Source organism: Kogia breviceps, chromosome 15, assembly GCF_026419965.1.
Source record: "Kogia breviceps isolate mKogBre1 chromosome 15, mKogBre1 haplotype 1, whole genome shotgun sequence".
Taxonomy (NCBI): domain Eukaryota; kingdom Metazoa; phylum Chordata; class Mammalia; order Artiodactyla; family Physeteridae; genus Kogia; species Kogia breviceps.
In genome coordinates this window covers 24,401,239-24,420,393 of record NC_081324.1, presented here as the reverse complement: position 1 = coordinate 24,420,393, position 19,155 = coordinate 24,401,239, and the positions used below count along the sequence as shown (strand labels likewise).

Below are 19,155 nucleotides of genomic sequence, written 5' to 3'. Positions count from 1 at the left end.
TCCAGAGCCCTCCCAGCCTATCCCCTCTCCCGGGCCTCAGCTTCCCCGTTTCCAGTGGCCTCTGGCTCAGCCTTTGGCCTTTGCGTCTGCCTATCTAGCTGAGCTTCCGCACCACGTGCTGCCAGAGCCACGACCCCTCCCCCACTGGCCTTGGCCAAGGCCTGGGCTCCTCTGGATTGGGGTTCCAGTGGCTCAGCAGTGGTGTGCAGGCTGCCCCGGGCCCTCAGGACCGTGGAACGGGCCGCAAACCCTTGAGACGAGAGCTTGGTGGTTGAGAGCACTCGTTCTCGGGCCAAACTACCTAAGTTCAAACCAAGTTCTGCTTCTTGCCAGCTGTGTGGCCTCAGGCAAGTACTTACCTTGCTGTGCCTCACTGACCTCTCTGTGAAACAGAGTGCAGTGGTCCCTCCCTCTTAGAGTAAATGAAAGCTCTGCCTGGACCGTGGTTAGCGCTTCATACATGTTACCGTGTTTTCATTGCTGTTATTCTGCATCTTTGTGATTTCAGCTACAGTCCCGTTCCTCGGGGCAGCCCTCTTGGCAGGGCTGGCTTCTCGGGTGTGCCGTCTGTGCTCCTGTGCTGAGACCCACGCTCAGCATGGCTGCGCTTGGTTTAACGCTCTGCTGTGGCTATCTTGACAGTTTTTGACAAGAGGCCCACATTTTTATTTTGCACAGGGCCCTGCAAATTATGTGGCCAGTCCTGCCTCTAGGATCAGACTAAGACAGACCCCTGGGCTACTCTCTGCTTCCCTTCCTTCGTGACTCTTGTTCCTGGTTGTAACCAGATACCTGTTTCTGTAATTACTGGATTAGTGTCTGTCTCTCCAAATGGACCCTAAGCTCTATACGGACACAGCCCTGTGTTGGAGTCATCGCTGTGTCCCCAGGATCTGGCTCGTTGCGGGGCTCCCTTTAGGCATGAATGAATGCCCAGCCCCACCACAGACTCCGAGGGGAGATTTAGAGAAGGTTCTCACACATCTGAGGGAAGCAGATGCTTTTAAGTGTTCACAAGAGGAATGCCCAAGGCCGTAGGTGGCAGAGACTAGGGAAGCCAGACTATAATTTCGTGAGGGGTCTAGAGATAGAGGGGGCACCCTGGGGGCTGCGGAAGGCTCCTGGGCGGATCTGGGCCTCAAAGCCTGCGTGGGATTAGGAGAGGCATTGAGAGACTCCTTAGGGAGAGCTGAACAGCTTTTGTCACCCCCTCCCCCCAACTCCCAGCTTCCCTCAGAGTGTTCCAGGAGCTATGCGGCCTTGGGCAAGCCCACTGATACCTCCGCCCCGAACCTCCAGACAGAGGTTCCATTAATTAAACATGTTTAATTAATGAAGCAGCAAATGAACCAGACTTTCCCCTCCTCATTCGTTTGTTCATTCACTGTGTAGTTGGTGAGAAAAATCTTTTCTCTGCCTCAGGGTGAAGAGTCAGACCCTCTCATTTCCATCCCAGAGCATCCCTTTCTCCAGGTAAACATCTGGTCTCTAAAGCTTTCAGTCCACTCAGTGGGAGACTGAACTTCTTACGTGAACTCTTGCCTCGACTGGCAGAGGTCTCAGTCCTGAATCATTTCCTACCCAACTCTGAGCAAAAGGAGAGTCCCACGGTCTGCTGGAGCGGGAGCCTCTAAACCTCGGCTGACCATCCAAGGCAGCAGGAGTGTTCCTGAGCACGTGACACTCCTTGCAGGTTGTCGGGGAACCTGGTGCAGGAGTGCGCCTGGCACTCAAAGCCGGCTGGGATGGTGCTGTTGTTCCTGCCATGATGTGGATGATGGCGATTACAGGCGGGGCATTTGTCTAAGTGGCTAGGAATGCCCCAGTTCTCCAGACCTGAGACCTCCTAAGACCTCGGAAAAGTCATTGTTAAATCCAGTCATGTAGCGTTTCAGGCAGTACCTTAGAGCAGAAACACAGATCCAAGTTCCAGTACAGGCTTCGCCACTAACTAGCTGGGCAACCTTGGGGGAACGAAGCAACCTCTCTGAACCTTGGCTTTCTCATATGTAAGACCAAGCTTTCTCATGCTGTCTCTCGTGTATCTTCACAGCCACCCCGGAGCTGGGGGGAGACACAGCTAGGGAAAGAGACACAGAGGGGGGATTTGGGGTGAAATCCACCCCCCCCAAGCCAGGCTCTGAGCTGGCTGTAGTCTCACAGACAGACCAGACGAGGAGTGTCCTACAGAACAGACTCAGTGGGTTTCCAGCACCTAATTCAGCCCCGAGTATATCGTAGGTGCTCAGTTAACACAGGCCACTCTGATCCTTGTCTCTTTGGTTAGCCAATGTCATGTTTCCCTTGGTTGGCTCCCTGAAGAGGGAAATAAGTCTCCGCTATGCTTTTCCTTGCTAAGCTTCCCGTTCTGCAAACTGGAGCAGCCTTGTGTGGCGGGTGACCCTTGTTTCCGTGCCCCACACGCAGAGCTAAGCTAAACAGCTCCGGAGCCGTGTGCCTGAGCCCCTACATTTCAGCTCGTGCAGCGGCGGGGGCAGGGGAGGTGGGACCTGTGCGGGGCATGTGTAGGTGGGCAGGAATGGAGGCGCCTAAGCTAGTAATAGGCAGTCATCACTTTCTGAAGGCAAGAAATATGAGCCCATGCATAGTTCTCAAACCACTCGCCCTAGGAATTTTGCTTTCAGAAACTTTTAAGCAGACCTACAAATTATGTGGTGAAGTGTCCGACATTGAGAGAACCATAATAATTTGGTGGCCCTCAGAATATCTAGTTGGGAGTGATTATGAAATAAAAAATGAACAGAGAGACGTTTGTCTGCATTTGGACTGCTGTTAAAATCATTTTTAAAAACAAAATCTGAAGTTATTCTCCCTACACCCACCTCCCGAAATGCAGCTGTGGTCTTCCGAGAACTTTTTTTTTTTTTTTTTCTTAATAAAAGAGAACAGTCTTAGAGTGGAACAAGATATCTGATTTCAGAACCCAAAGAAGAAAGAATAAACTAAATGAGTGATGGAAAAAGCATACTGACAATTTCCATTCTCAAAAAAAATAAGCATTATTTTCCTAACAGCAGGTGTTGCCAGTAGCACAAATGGAATATTAATCTTATCTCCTAAGCCATTCCTCCCGCCGCCCTGCCCTCACCAGAGGAAACTTCCCCCGAGAGATTAGAACATGATAAGCAGACAGGGAGGTGGATTTTTGCCCTTTTTGGCTCGCGGGGCTGCATGTTTAGTTATGTCTCTGAAACCTGGACCCACATATCTGGGGATATGAGACCAAATGTGGCTTCCTTATCCACCACTGGGAGCAACAGCACCTCATCCCCAGATCAGCCAAACCTAAACCCACAGGTTTCGTGGTGAGCAGCCAGCTGGCCCCTGAAGGAAGGTATCGACGAAACCCAGGGCCAGCAAACACAGAAGAGAGGAGCTGGTTTTGGCCAGCTCAGCCAGCAACCGCTGACAAATATTTGTGAATGGCCAGAGCAGGGGAGCCTGGGTCTCCATTGTTGGAACCCAGGGCCCAGCCCCAAATCTGTTCCAGGAGTTAAGGCCCTCTCAGCCCTTTTCCAGGCCAAGGACACGGGCCTCATGTGGTCACCACCACAGCAGGTCTCAGCGGTAACTCAGCCCTTCTCTCCTGAGGGGGCTGGATCTGAGGACAAGTGGGAGACAGGAGGTGGATGCTTGGGAGCCGTGACTGGCTGGCAGGCTGGGTACACTCCTGGGAGCTTCTGCAAGGCCCTCTGGTGTGGGACTTCTCCTCCCTGAGCCTCAGTTGGCTTATCTGTAAAATGGGAAGAAAGATTCTTGACTGGCCTGTGCACAGAGACCAGTCCCAGTGATCACTAGCCCTGAAAATTAAGCAGGAAGGAAGAAAAGGGGCTCCATGCCCCATGACCCTCCTCCAAGGGCATCTGGCTCTTCCCTGCCCTCGTAGGGGCCACCCAGCCAATCTCATTTGCTGTCCAGCCCCATATCAGCCCTCCTCCTTTTGAATCTTGAGTCTTGTCTGCCCAGTTAAAAGGGTGCCCTTGAGGGTGGACTCCCAAGCCTCTCCTCCCCGCGCCGTGGACATCACTCCACGTGTGCAAAGGAACTGCCATCCAGGCAGAGTGAGTCTGAAAACAACCACTAATGCTCAGCAACCTCGGGCACTCTTCTTGGTCATTGCTGTGTTGACGGGGCTGGCCGGCTCCAAGGTCTCTTGAACCAGGAGGACATGGAGTTCCAGGCCCCTGAAAATTTCTAGGAAGGAATAGCAGAAGCTCCACAAGGCCTAGCTGATTTCTTTCTGAGACCTTGACCAGCCAGGTAGAAATTACCTTCTTCCTCCTCCACGTGAAGAGAAGTGGATTACAGTGGGGAGGGTGCGGGGAGCTGGGGGAGATGCTGGGCAAAGAGAGGGGAATCCCTGATATGGCAAGTGGGAAGCCAGTCTCAAGACAGATGCTGGGAAGGGCTTGGTCAACCATTCTTTGGGGGCATTCCTTGGGCCATAGCTGCAGGCTCCACAAAAATTCTAAATAAGGATGACAGAAGTTGTGAGAAGCAAAGCATCATCTGCCAGGGAATTTCCAAGGTTCTTCTCCGGGCTTAAAAAATTACACTCAAAGAACAAAGAGAGTGGAAGGGAAAAGGGCCAGTTAATTTAAGGTAATTAAAAAATAAAAGTAGGGAGAATTTACAAAGCGTCCCAGCACGTGGTGCCTCAGGGAGTCGGTGGGCCATGAAATTTCTTCCGTGCTCTCCCAGAGTGCTCCTCAGAACGAGGGATCCGGGCTCCTGAGCTGACCTGTGTCTCGGGCATGTGGCACATCTGAAGGCCGGTTGGTGATCCTAGGAGGAGTCCGACTCAATGAGTCACTTGGCTGATGGGGCCCAGCTCATCCCCGTTCCCCGGGTGCCCTGCCCTGCTCCGAATGCAAACGGACCTTCTTCCAGAACTTAGTGTTAGGCCCACGATGATCCCTGTTTTTAGAATGAGACCATTAGGGAATGACGGTGCCAGTAGCGGTGGTGGCAGTTGTGGGATTGGGTGGAGGGGCTGCCTCTTTTGACTCTGCTGTATTGCCTCTTAAATTATTAAAATAAACACAACTAAGAACCCTGGGTATTTAAGTATACAAGCAAACATAAGAGAACTCTGAAAGGCAGCGAGAAGAAGTCAGACTGGGTGGGGACCTTGGCACCTGAGGGATGACACAGCAGTGACTTGCTTGAGTTTTCTTCTCAGCCTCGTAAATCCCAGACTTGGAGTGAAAGAAGCCGGCAACCCAGAAACACCCCCAGGCGCAGGCAGACCAAAATGGCCACAACAAAAGCCTGCCCTCTGCAGCCGAAGAACCAGGCAAGGGGGCAGACTCTTAAGACAGAAAACTCTTAGACAATAACTCCTCTACTTCAGGCAAATGCCCTAGAGAAAACTGGCTCCACCCCACACGTGCCAGTAAGGGCCAAACGAGGGGCTGAGATTCCACCTTTGCCAGGCTGTGACGAGGCACCCGAACCTTGCCAGGCTGGTATCAGGGAAGCTGGGTAGGGAGTTGAGACTCACCCCTGAAGGGCACTGAGCAGCCCCTCCCTCCCACTGCTGTGGGGAACAGCTGTGTGACACCCTGCCCCTCCTATAGCCGAGGAGGTGTCTGTGTGTGGAACCAGAACCCCCCACTGTGCCCAGCATTAAAGAGGACCCCCTTTGCTCTGTCAGAGAAGACCCAGTGGGGGACCTGACTTCTCCCCCGACACTGCAGTAATGAGGCAGCACAGCCCTGTCTACTACCGGACCAAAGTAAGAGGAAGCCAGCCAAACAGAAGGTTTGATTAAGTCCAGAGTCTCATAACATAATACCCAAGATGTACAGCTTTCAACTGAAAATCTTCTGTCACACCAAAACCTTGAAAGATCTCAACTGAATGAAAAGAGACAATACATGTCAATACCAAACTAACAGAGATATTAGAATTATCTGACAAAGATTTTAAAGTAATCAGCATAAAAATGCCTCAGAGAGCAATTGGGAACACACTTGACACAAATGAAAAAAATACGTCTCAGCATATAACAAAGAATCAAATGAAAACATGAGTTAAATAAAGAACTCAATGGATGGACTCAACAGCAGAATGGAGGGGACTAAGGGAAGACCAGTATCCTGGAAGATAGAACAATATAAATGATCTAGTCTGAGCAACAGCGAGAAAACAGACTGAAAAGAATGAACTGAGCTTCACAGACCTGAGGGACCATAACTGAAAATCTAACAGACATGTCATCCGGGAGGTAGAGGAGAAAAAGGGTGTGACTGAAAAATGACCCAAAGAAATAATGATTGAAAACTTCTAATGCATTGCTGGTGGGAATGTAAAATGGTACAGCCTCTCTGGAAAACAGTTTGACAGTTTCTTTAAAAATTAAATACGCGACTACCCTATGACCCAGCAATGGTGCTCACAGGCATTTATTCCAGAGAAATGAAAACTATGTCCACACAAAAACCTGTAAACAAATGTTCCCAGCAGCTGTCTGCACAATAGCCAGTAATTGGAAACAACCCAGATGTCCTTCAGTGGGTAAATGACTAAACTCACTGATACATCCACACCATGGAATACTACTCAGCAGTGAAAAAGGAACAACTATGGATACATACAGCCACCTGGATGGATTGCCAGGGAATTATGCTGAGTGAGAAAAGCCAATCCCACTGGGCTAAATACTGTATGAATATAACATTCCTGAGGTGACAAAATTGTAGAAATGGAGACTGGATTAGTTGTTGCCAAAGGCTAAGGAGGAGGTGCTGGGAGGGAAGTAAACGTGGCTATCAAAGGGCAACACGGAAGATCCTGGTGATGATGGAAATGGTCTGTGTCTTGATTGCATCAGTGTCAAAATCTTGGTTGTGATCTTGAACTATAGTTTTGCAAGATGTTACCATGGAAGGAAACTGGGTAAAGGATACAAAAGATCTCTCTGCATTCTTTCTTACAACTGCATTTGAATCTATAATTATCCCACAATAGAAAGTTTAGAAAAATAAATGTATGTTCATTTAGAAAACACAAAAAAGAAAAGAAAATTCCTCATCCCATCCCCTAGAGATAATGACTGTTAACATTTTGGTGTGTATCCTTCCAGTTTTTCTATGCATACGAATACTTGCCTTAAAAAACAGCACCATGCTGCATGTATTACTACACATGCCACAGAGTGAATTTTTCACCATGTTCTTAATTTCTCCACAGTCCGTTTTTCACTGCTGTTCTAAACATTGCTGAGATGAATATCCTTATTCCTACATCCCTGTGCTTTGATTATTTCCTTTGGATAAGTTGTCACACGTGGATACATTGCAAGGTCCAGTGGTTTACATGTTTTAGAGGCTTTTGTAACCAATTGTCAAATTTCCCTCCAGAAACATACTAATTTCTACTTCTAATATACAGTGGGTTGTAAGTTACTGTTTGTGTGGAAAGAAAAAGAAGCTTATACACCTGTCTCTCACTTAACAACTTTAATTCCCCCTGAAATCCCTGCCACTTAGGGAAAGCTTTTCTTTTAATTTTTTATTTTTATACAATGTTTAAAGGTTACTTTCCATTTACAGTTATTACAAAATTATCAGATATATTCCCAGTGTTATACAACACATCCTTGAGCCTATCTTACACCCAGTGGTTTGTGCCTCCCACTCCCCCACCCCTATATTGCCCCTCTGCCCTCCCCACTGGTAACCACTAGTTTGTTTTCTGTATCTGTGAGTCTGCTTCTTTTTATTCACTAGTTTGTTGTACTTTTTAGATTCCACATATAAGTGATATCATACAGTATTTATCTTTCTCTGACTTATTTCACTTAGCATAATGCCCTCCAAGTCCATCCATGTTGTTGCAAATGGCAAGACTTCATTCTTTTTTATGTCTGAGTAGTATTCCAGTGTGTGTGTGTGTGTGTGTGTGTGTGTGTGTATACTACAGCTAATTTATCCATTCATCTGTTGATGGACACTTAGGTTGCTTCCATATCTTGGCAATTGTAAATAATGCTGCTATGAACACTGAGGTGCATGTATCTTTTCAAATTAGTGTCTTTGGTTTTTTCGGATATTTACTCAGGAGTGAAATCGCTGGGTCATGTGGTAGTTCCATTTTTTTTGTTTTTTTGAGAAACCTCCATACCGTTTTCCACAGAGGCTGCCCCAATTTACATTCCCACCAACAGTGTACAAGGGTTCCCTTTTCTCCACATCCTCAACAACATTTGGTATCGGTAGAAGGGAAAGCTTTTTAATGAAAAAATTTTCATTAATTTTAATGGGAAAATGATCCATGTAACCCCAACCCAAGATAACCCCAAATTTTCACAGATACAGAATTATTGCCCCTCAGTCCAGATGGCAGAATAGAAGGATGTGGAATTTGTCGCTCCTCACAAGTTCATCAAAAACACATTTACAAATGGAATAATTCCCATAGAGCTCCTGCTGAACAGTAGTGGTAGACTTCGGACACCTAAAAGAATGAAAGAAAGAAGAAAAAAGAAAAAGAAAGAAAAGAATCAAAAAAGAGACCAGCAACCTAGCAAGAAGCTGAAGGTGAGGAGAGGTCCCCACATTAAGAAAGACTCCCTCATGGAGGGGAAATCAGCTGGGACGGAAAAGGAACTTCGGGGGATCAAAGGAGAACACTGCAGATGGTCTATGGAAGGCAAGACAAAGTAAGAACTGCACACATGATCTATACGGCAGCTCTGTGCATTCCATCCTGAATCGTGAGTCACCTGTTGTGAAGGGGAGCTAGGTGCTAGAAAGAGGGGTTTGAAGTGCAGAGCCAGGGAGAGGACAGCTCTTGGCTGTGAAAAAACAGCCTGAAGGGACAAGAGCAAGGGGCATCACAACCGGGAAAGTCTGTGGAAAAAGCCTGAGACACCATAGCAAGGCGTCATAGTAGCATGGCATGCAAGGGCCGGAGCTGCCATTATAAACCCCTTCTGCATCCTCTTCTTCTGCCTCTGTGGGCATTAGGAGGGGCTCCCACCAGAGCAGGCCCACCCGCCCCTCGTGCCAGGGTCATCTTTGCCTGCACCGCCCACCCCAAAGCCTCCTTGGGAATCAGCTCTGGGCACACCTGCCTGGGACAAGAGTCCACCGAGGGGACTCTTCGCAGAGTCAGAGAGCTAAAGCGTGGGGTTGGAAGAACAGACCTGGGGAGAGAAATGCAGTTGGCCGGGCAGATACAATAGAAGGGACAGGACTGAGGGGACGCGTGGCCAGGAATGCCCCTAGAGGAAGCAGGGTCTGCCTGGAAAGCAAGGCACCATGGTTGAGAGAAGCACAGGGGACGGGGGCAACAATGCTCCCATACACCAGCTCCTGCCACTGCAGGTACTGGGAGTACCCAAGTGGGCTCCAAGCAACTGCTGCTTTCGCTCCCGCTCACCTGGGCAAGGATCAGATGCCTGAAGGCAGCACACGGGCAGAGGTGGGGTTAAAACCAAAACTGAGCCTGAAGGGTGGTGCAACTAAGGAAGAGAGACACAAATTTTTCTATACAGCAGCACAAGCTGTGAATTAAATCCCCAAGATCGGCTTGGTAAACCCTGCGTGTGTGGAATACCTGAATAGACAGTGAGTATTTCAACATCTGAGACCAGTCCAGCCTTCGCAGCACCGGACTTTGTGGACAAATACACACGGAAATCAGGCCAAATCAGAGTCTGAGCTGGCCTCACAGTATCCACAGCAGGTCCAGAGACCTACCTAGAGGGGTCGGGTCTGGGCCTCCGGGTGGGAACATACAGTCCAGGACTCTGGAACACCAGAGAATTCCTGGCCCCAGGCAATATTAATCGGCCCCTGCATTCCTGAAGGTATCCATATCAACACCAAGACCCAACCCCACACAACTGCCTGCAGTCTTCAGTGCTGAACACCTCACACCAAACAATCAGCAAGACAGGAACCCAGCCCCACCCACAGTAGACAGACTGCCTGAAGTCATACTAAGCTCACAGACACCCCAAAACACACCACCTGACACAGCCCTGCCCATCAGAGAGAAAAGACTCAACTCCACCCAACAGAGTGCAGGCACCTGGCCCTCCACCTGCACACCAGGAAACCTGCACAAGCCCCTGGACCAAACTCACTCAGCAGGGGGCAGTCAACAGAAAGAAGAGGACCCATGACTCTGCAACCTGCAGAAAGAAGTCCATAAATACAGTAGTTCAGACAAAATGAAATGACAGATAAATACGCTGCAGACAAAGGAGCAAGGTAAAATCCCACAAGACCAAATAAATGGAGAGGAAATAGGCAAGCTATCTGAAAAATAATTCAGAATAATGATAATAAAGAAGATCCAAGATCTAGGAAATAGAATGGAGAAAATACAAGAAACGATTAACAAGTACCTAGAAGACCTAAAGAACAAACAATCAGTGATGAACAACACAATAACTGAAATGAAAAATACACAAGAAGGAATCAACAGCAGAATAACTGAGGCAGAAGAACGAATAAGTGAGCTGGAAGATAGAATGGTGGAAATAACTGCCGACCAACAGAATAAAGAAAAAAGAATTGAGGACAGTCTCAGAGACCTCTCAAATGCACCAACATTAGAATTATAGGGGTCCCAGAAGAGGAAGAGAAAGGGAAAGGGCCTGAGAAAATATTTGAAGAGATTATAGTCAAAACTTCCCTAACATGGGAAAAGAAATAGTCAATCCAGCCCAGGAAGCGCAGAGAGTTCCATACAGGATAAACCGAAGGAGAAACATGCCAAGACACATATTAATCAAACTTACAAAAATTAAATACAAAGAAAAAATATTAAAAGCAACAAGGGAAAAGCAACAAATAACCTACAAGGGAATCCTCATAAGGTTATCAGCTGAGTTTTCAGAGAAACTTTGCAGGCCAGAAAGGAATGGCAGGGCATATTTAAAGTGATGAAAGGGAAGAACCTACAACCAAGATTACTCTATCCAGCAAGGATCTCATTCAGACTCAAGAGAGAAATCAAAAGCTTTATGGACAAGCAAAAGCTAAGAGAATTCAGCACCACCAAACCACCATTACAACAAATGCTAAAGGAACTTCTCTAGGTGGGAAACACAAGAAAAGAAAAAGACCTACAAAAACAAACCCAAAACAATTAAGAAAATGGTAATAGGAACATACATATCTATAATTACCTTAAATGTAAATGGATTAAATGCCCCAACAAAAAGACACAGACTAGCTGAATGGATACAAAAACAAGACCTGTACATATGCTGTCTACAAGAGACCCACTTCAAACCTAGGGATATATACAGACTGAAAGTGAGGGGATATTCCATGCAAATGAGAATCAGAAGAAAGCTGGAGTAGCAATACTCATATCAGACAAGATAGACTTTAACATAAAGAATGTTACAAGAGACAAGGAAGGACACTACATAATGATCAAAGGATCAATCCAAGAAGAAGATATAGCAATTGTAAATATCTATTCACCCAACATAGGAGCACCTCAATACATAAGGCAAATGCTAACAGCCATAAAAGGGGAAATCGACAGTAGCACAATATTAGTGGGGGACTTTAACACCCCACTTACACCAATGGACAAATCATCCAGACAGAAAATAAATAAGGAAACACAAGCTTTAAATGACACAATAGACCAAATAGATTTAATTGATATTTATAGGGCACTTCACCTGAAAGTGGCAGAATACACTTTCTTCTCAAGTGTTCACAGAACATTCACTGGGATAGATCACATCTTAGGTCACAAATCAATTTAAGAAAGTTGAAATCATATCAGGCATCTTTTCTGACCACAACACTATGAGATTAGAAATCAATTACAGGGGAAAAAAACTGTAAAAAAATACAAACACATGGAGGCTAAACAACATGCTAATAAATAACCAAGAGATCACTGAAGAAATTAAAGAGGAAATAAAAAAATACCTAAAAACAAATGACACTGAAAACACGATGACCCAAAGCCTATGGGATGCAGCAAAAGCAGTTCTAAGAGGGAAGTTTATAGCAATACAATCCTACCTCAAGAAACAAGAAAAAAATCTCAAATAAACAACCTAACCTTATACCTAAAGGAACTAGAGAAAGAACAAACAAAACCCAAAGTTAGTAAAAAGAAAGAAATCATAAAGATCAGAACAGAAATAAATGAAGTAGAAATGAAGAAAGCAATGGCAAAGATCAATAACACTAAAAGTTGGTTCTTTGAGAAGATAAACAAAACTGATAAACCTTTAGCCAGACTCATCAAGAAACAGAGGGAGAGGACTCAAATCAGTAAAATTAGAAATGAAACTGGAGAAGTTACAACTGACACCATAGAAATACAAAGGATCATAAGAGAGTACTACAGGCAACTATATGCCAATAAAATGGACAACCTGGATGAAATGGACCAATTCTTAGAAAAGCACAACCTTCCAAGACTGAACCAAGAAGAAATAGAATATATGAATAGACCAATCGCAAGCACTGAAATTGAAATTGTGATTAAAAATCTTCCAACAAACAAGAGTCCAGGACCAGATGGCTTCACAGGTGAATTCTATCAAACATTTAGAGAAGAGCTAACACTGATCCTTCTCAAACTCTTCCAAAAAATTACAGAGGGTGGAACACTCCCAAACTCATTCTACAAGCCTACCATCACCCTGATAGCAAAACCAGACAAAGATATCACAAAAAAAAGAAAATTACAGGCCAGTATCACTGATGAATGTAGACGTAAAACTCCTCAACAAAATACTAGCAAACAGAATCCAACAACACGTTAAAAGGATCATATAACATGATCAAGTGGGATTTATTCCAGGAATGCAAGGATTCTTCAATATATGCAAATCAATCAATGTAATACACCATATTAATAAATTAAAGAATAAAAACCATTTGATCATCTCAATAGATGCAGAAAAAGCTTCTGACAAAATTCAACACCCATTTATGAAAAAAACTCTCCAGAAAGTGTGCATAGAGGGAACCTACCTCAACGTAATAAAGGCCATATATGACAAACCCACAGCAAACGTTATTCTCAATGGTGAAAAACTGAAAGCATTTCCTCTAAGATCAGGAACAAGACAAGGGTGTCCACTCTCACCACTACTATTCAATGTAGTTTTGGAAGTCCTAGCCACGACAATCAGAGAAGAAAAAGAAATAAACGGAATATAAATTGGAAAAGAAGAAGTAAAACTGTCACTGTTTGCAAATGACATGATACTATACAGGGAAAATCCTAAAGATGCCACCAGAAAACTACTAGAGCTAATCAATGAATTTGGTAAAGTTGCAGGATACAAAATTAGTACTCAGAAATCTCCTTTATTCTTATATACTATAACAACTAAAGGGCAGAAAGAGAAATTAAGGAAACAATCCCAGTCACCATTGCAACAAAAAGAATAAAATACCTAGGAATAAACCCACCTAAGGAGGCAAAAGACCTGTACTCAGAAAACTATAAAACACTGATGAAAGAAATCAAAGATGACATAAAAAGATGGAGCGATATACCATGTTCTTGGATTGGAAGAATCAATATTTTGAAAATGACTATACTACCCAAAGCAATCTATAGATTCAATGAAATCCCTATCAAATTACCAATGGCATTTTTCACAGAACTAGAACAAAAAATTTTACAATTTGTATGGAAACACAAAAGACCCCGAATAGCCAAAGCAATCCTGAGAAAGAAAGACAGAGCTGGAGGAATCAGGCTCCCTGACTTCAGACTATACTACAAAGCTACAGTAATCAAGACAGTATTGTACTGGCATAAAAACAGAAATATAGATCAATGGAACAGTATAGAAAGCCCAGAGATAAACCCATGCACATATGGTCACCTAGTCTATGACAAAGGAGGCAAGAATATACAATGGAGAAAAGACAGCCTCTTCAATAAGTAGTGCTAGGAAAACTGGACAGCTCCATGTAAAAGAATGAAATTAGAACACTCCCTAACACCATACACAAAAATAAACTCAAAATGGATTAGAGACCTAAATGTAAGACCAGACACTATAAAACTCTTCGAGGAAAACATAGGCAGAACACTCATTGACATAAACCACAGCAACATCTTTTTTGACCCACCTCCTAGAGTAATGAAAATTAAAACAAAAATAAACAAATGGAACCTAATGAAACTTAAAAGCTTTTACACAGCAAAGGAGACCATAAAGAAGATGAAAAGACAACCCTCAGAATGCGAGGAAATATTTGCAAATGAAGCAACTGACAAAGGATTAATCTCCAAAATATACAAGCAGCTCATACAGCTTAGTATCAAGAAAGCAAACAACTCAATCAAAAAATGGGCAGAAGACCTATAAAGACATTTCTCCAAAGAAGACATACAGATGACCAACAAACACATGAAAAGATGCTCAACATCACTAATTATTAGAGACATGCAAATCAAAACTACAATGAGGTATCACCTCACACTGGTCAGAATGGCTGTCATCAAAAAACCTACAAACAGTAAATGCTGGAGAGGTGGTAGAGAAAAGGGAACCCTCATACACTGTTGGTGGGAACATAAATTGATACAGCCACTATGGAAAACAGTATGGAGGTTCCTTGAACAACTAAAAAAAGAACTACCATATGATCCCACTACTGGACATATACCCAGAGAAAACCATAATTCAAAAAAACACACGCACCCCAATGTTCATAGCAGCACTATTTACAATAGCCAGGACATGGAAGCAACCTAAATGTACATTGACCGAGGAATGGATAAAGAAGATGTGGTACATATATACAATGGAATATTACTCAGCCATAAAAAGGAATGAAATTGGGTCATTTGTAGAGACGTTGATGGACTTAGAGAGTGTCATACAGAGTGAAATAAGTCAGAAAGAGAAAAGCAAATATCGTATAATAACATGTATATGTGGAATCTAGAAAAATGGTAGAGATGATCTTAGTTGCAAAGCAGAAATAGAGAGACTTAGAGGACAAATGTATGGCTATCAAGGGGGAAAGGGGTGAGGTGGGAGGAACTGGGAGACTAGGATTGAGACATATACATTATTGATACTATGTATAAAATGGACAATTGATGGGAACATGCTGTATAGCCCAGGGAACTCACGTAGTGCACTGTGGTAACCTAAATGGGAGGGAAGTCCAAAAGGGAGGGGTTATCTGTATGTGTATGGCTGATTCCCTTTGTTGTGCGGTGGAGGTTAACACAGCATTGTAAGGCAACCATACTCCAATAAAAATTAATTTAAAAAAATGTATCAAGTGAACAGTGAAATTGAGTTCATATAAGTAATAATAATTTTAGAGCAAATAAATACAATTTGTTCATGAAATGCAGTGCAGCGAAGTTCTGTTGTACCTGCCAAAGAGATGGATCACAGACTGGGATGGGGGCCTCATTCCCTAGAATGTAACGTCTTCTCTCCATAAACTTTCTTCACTGGCTTTACAACTTTGAGAGGCTCATGGTTATCCTGTTCTCCAAATGCACTTCAAATAAGGTTATGGCATGGAAAACACCGCGAGGGTGAAACAGAGGTGGAACACAGGAGTGCTTCAGTGATGGAAGCAGCCCTTGAGCTGCTGGACTGAAGGGTCCTCAGAATACCCCCACCCCCCTGCTCTCCTTTAGTCTTCAAATCAACATGTTTGGGGTTTGTCCCGTGATGTACACCTCAAATTTGTTCCATATGATAATCTCTGCTTTGAAATTGTCCAAAAAAACTCAATGAGCCTGTCTGCCCAAAACCACCACGTTAAATATCACTTCTGTATTGCTCAGCTCGGTCTGCCATAACAAAATACCACAGATCGGGTGGGTAAACAACAGAAATTTATTTTCTCACAGTTCTGGAGGCTGGAAGTCCAAGGACAAGGTATCAGGTTTGGTTTCTTCTGAGGCCACACTCCTTGGCTTGTAGGTGGCCACCTTCTGGCTGTGTCCTCACATGGGATTTCTCTTCTGTACCTGCACCCCTGGTGTCTGTGCATTCAGATTTCCTCGTATTATAAGGATACCAGTCATGGGAATTCCCTGCCGGTCCAGTGGTTAGGACTCGGCGCTTTCACTGCCAGGGTCCGGGTTCCATCCCTGGTTCCCGCAAGGCATGGGGCATGGCCAAAAATAATACTAATAATAAGGATACCAGTCAAATTAGATTAAGGCCCACCCTAACAGCCTCATTTTAACTTAATCACCTCTTTAAAGGTCCTATCTCCAAATGCAGTCACATGCTGAGGTCCTAGGGTTTGAGGCTTCAACATATGAATTTGAGAGAAACACGATTCAGCCTATAACAATTTCTTATAGCATATTTTGTTAGTGGGTTTGGGGGCAGAAATGTCAGTGTACCCAGAGAAAGGTTGTGTAACAAATGGTATAACTTTTCATAAGTCATGATGGTTAAAAAGTCATTTTAACAGGCTAGTTGCTATCAGATGCAGTTCTGTGTGTTCACAAAATGGTAATGGCTGCTTCAAGAAAACATACTGGGTGTCTGGGGACAGTGAGGAAGAGTCACTGTATACTCTATCATTTTAATTTTGTTCCCTACACATGTACTAACGCATATTCTGAAGAGGGAATAAAATACTTATTTTAAGTCAAGGGTTGACTTAAATCCTATATAATCACAGGGACCATATCTGTCATATTCTCTGCTAGTATCCCCAAGCCCCATCACAGAGCCTGGTGCATAGGAGGCCTTCAGTAAGGGTATTGAAAAAAATGAATAAATGAATTCCTTCTAATGTTTGGACACAGGGACCCTGGCCAGCGGCCCCAGTGACCTTCTTTGTCTTTCCCCTTTGGTTTGCAGGCGGCAGCAGAGACCCCCAGGAGGGAACAAGCCTCAACAGCACGGTGACCACCCACCGGGCAGTGCCAAACACAACAGGGACCACCAGAAATCCTACCAGGGGGGCTCAGTGCCCCACCCCTCAGGGAGGTCCACCCATCATGGCTACAGCCAGAACCGGCGCTGGCACCACAGCAACATGAAGCATCCACCAGGCGACAAGGGGGAGGCAGGCGCCCACCGCAATGCCAAAGAGACCGTGACCATGGAGAGCCCCAAACTCGAGGACGCCCTGGGGGATGCCGGGCACAGCGGCCTCGAGCCCCCCTGCAGCCCTGATGCCCTGGCCCCGGTGGCTTCCGAGAGGCTGCCCCTGCTGCAGCCAGGGGGTCCAGAGGCTGAGACAAAGCGTAAAGACAGTATTACTCCCGAGCGCAGCGGGGAGCGGCCCAAAATTACCCTGCTCCAGTCTTCCAAAGACAGGCTGCGGCGAAGGCTGAAAGAAAAGGTACCGGTAATTGAATTTTCCTTGTTCTCTTGCACCTGGGAGGACGGCGCGAGGTAGGCATCTTGGTAGGTGGGCTCGGGTTTGCGGACCTGGGGAGCCTCGTGGAGGGAGGCTCGTGTGGCCCCAGCACACCTGGTCAACGCTGCCTGAGGGACCCCCGGCCACCAGACGGCAGGCCCATGGCCAGCTCTGCATGTGAACCCCCTCCAGCACATTCCACCCTCCAAGAGTCCCGGGTGAACACTCGGTACCAGCCCCCAGCCTGAGAAGGGAGGGGAGGAAGAGGCACGTGCCTCCCGGTGATGGGAGGTGGGCAGAGAAGGCCTGGTTCTTCCCTCCAGCATTATCTGGTGGCAGATACTGCGCTGTTAGTGCTACAGGGCATCTAGGGAAAACACAGAGCCTATAACGTAAGAATGCTTCTCCTGAAGGCGAATACCAGGCTGTGCTCCCTTGCCAGGGGAGAGCAAAGGTGAGTTGGGCAGAGTGCAGCAGACTGGCCTCAGCCTTGCCACGCCCCCTCTTCACCAACCACCGGTAGGGAGGGGTCTAAGGGACAAAATTGAAGGAGGCCCTCACTCTCAGCATCACGCAGATGCCCATCCTGCACTGACACAGCCCTGAGAAGGAGGGCCTCCTTCAATTTTGCTCCCCGGGAGCCTCACATTCCTCACCCTACTCCTGGCCCTGGTCTCTAGCGCCTAGTTCACACATTCAGGTAGAGATGCCCCAAGCCTCCAGAGAAGGGCTGGAGCTCTGTCCCTGGCAGCGTTAAGTCCACCCTGCACACCCTAGCTCCCCGTCCTCAGCCAAGGGTGCAGGTAAGGTCACCTTGGAAAGGAGCTGTTCCCAAGAAAAGCCGACTTGCCCCCCAGCTTTCCTCCACGGAGTCCTCCTTTTGGGGCTTCTGCAGAGCTCAAAGTTCCGGGCTTCTCCCTGGCATCTCTCTACTGCCTACTCTCCTCCACCTTTCACCTCCGAGGCTAGGTCCACACTCAGGCAGGACAAGGCAGGTCAGACCTTTTCCCTGATCAGTTCTCGAAGGGGATATGCTGCTGCTGGCATCCTTACAGCCCCCGGGGCCCCCACCCTCTGCTCCCTGTGGGGCGGGCGGCTGTGAGGGCCTGGAGGAAAGCCTCACTCGTTCCTTTACGTCCCAAAGATAAGAGCTTGGGAGAGCTTCCCAAGTGATGGCCAGTGTGTGGTCTTTGCCTGAAGAGCTTCTGGAACAGATTGCTGCAGTCCAGCCAGGGAGAGAGGATTGTTAATTCTCTCCAGCTCTACTGAATGTAACCGCAATGCCACAGAGAGGAAACAACGTGGGCTTTAGAGTCCAGCAGACCAGCTCAGTCTTCACTCTGCCTTTGACTGGCTAGGTGGCCTTGGGCAAGTCACCTAACCTCTCTGTGCACACACACCCCAGTTTACCCATCTGTAAAATGGGTATAATACTATCCACCTTGCAGACAGACTGCAGATGAAATGCCATAAGCTGTGTGAAGACCCTCGAGGGGTTATTCTATACATACTGACCGCTATTCCTGCCCTGAGGCCCACAGGGTTGGGGTGGGGAAGGAAGGGGGAGGTAGAACAGGTAAGGTAGATCTGTAGCGCCCGTATTTCAGCTTCAAGAACTGCCCTCCGGTGAGGCCTCCTGGACTCCTGGACCAGGAGGAATGGGCTTAAGCAATAGCATGGCTAAGGGAAAGCTATAGACCATCTAACCTAACCTCATGTTACCAGGGAGGAAAATGAGGCCCAGAGAGTGAAACCACTTCCCAGAGCCAACCAGCTAGAGACAGAGAGCAGGTTCTAGGACCTGGGTCTGAGCCTCCCA

General features: G+C 46.2%; 1 protein-coding gene across 21 annotated transcripts in view; it reads left to right on the top strand.

Annotated features, from left to right (window-relative positions):
• CTIF (cap binding complex dependent translation initiation factor) overlaps positions 1 to 19,155 on the top strand; it is a 308,749-nt gene that overhangs the window by 193,215 nt on the left and 96,379 nt on the right. For 14 of the 21 annotated variants that reach the window (XM_059040961.2, XM_059040967.2, XM_059040969.2 and 11 more), the window contains one exon: positions 16,832 to 17,324. In XM_059040961.2, coding sequence (XP_058896944.1) covers positions 16,832 to 17,324 — 493 coding nt within the window. The remainder of the gene's footprint in view (positions 1 to 16,831; positions 17,325 to 19,155) is intronic. The other 7 variants (XM_059040968.2, XM_059040966.2, XM_067014301.1 and 4 more) reach the window with 1 other exon arrangement.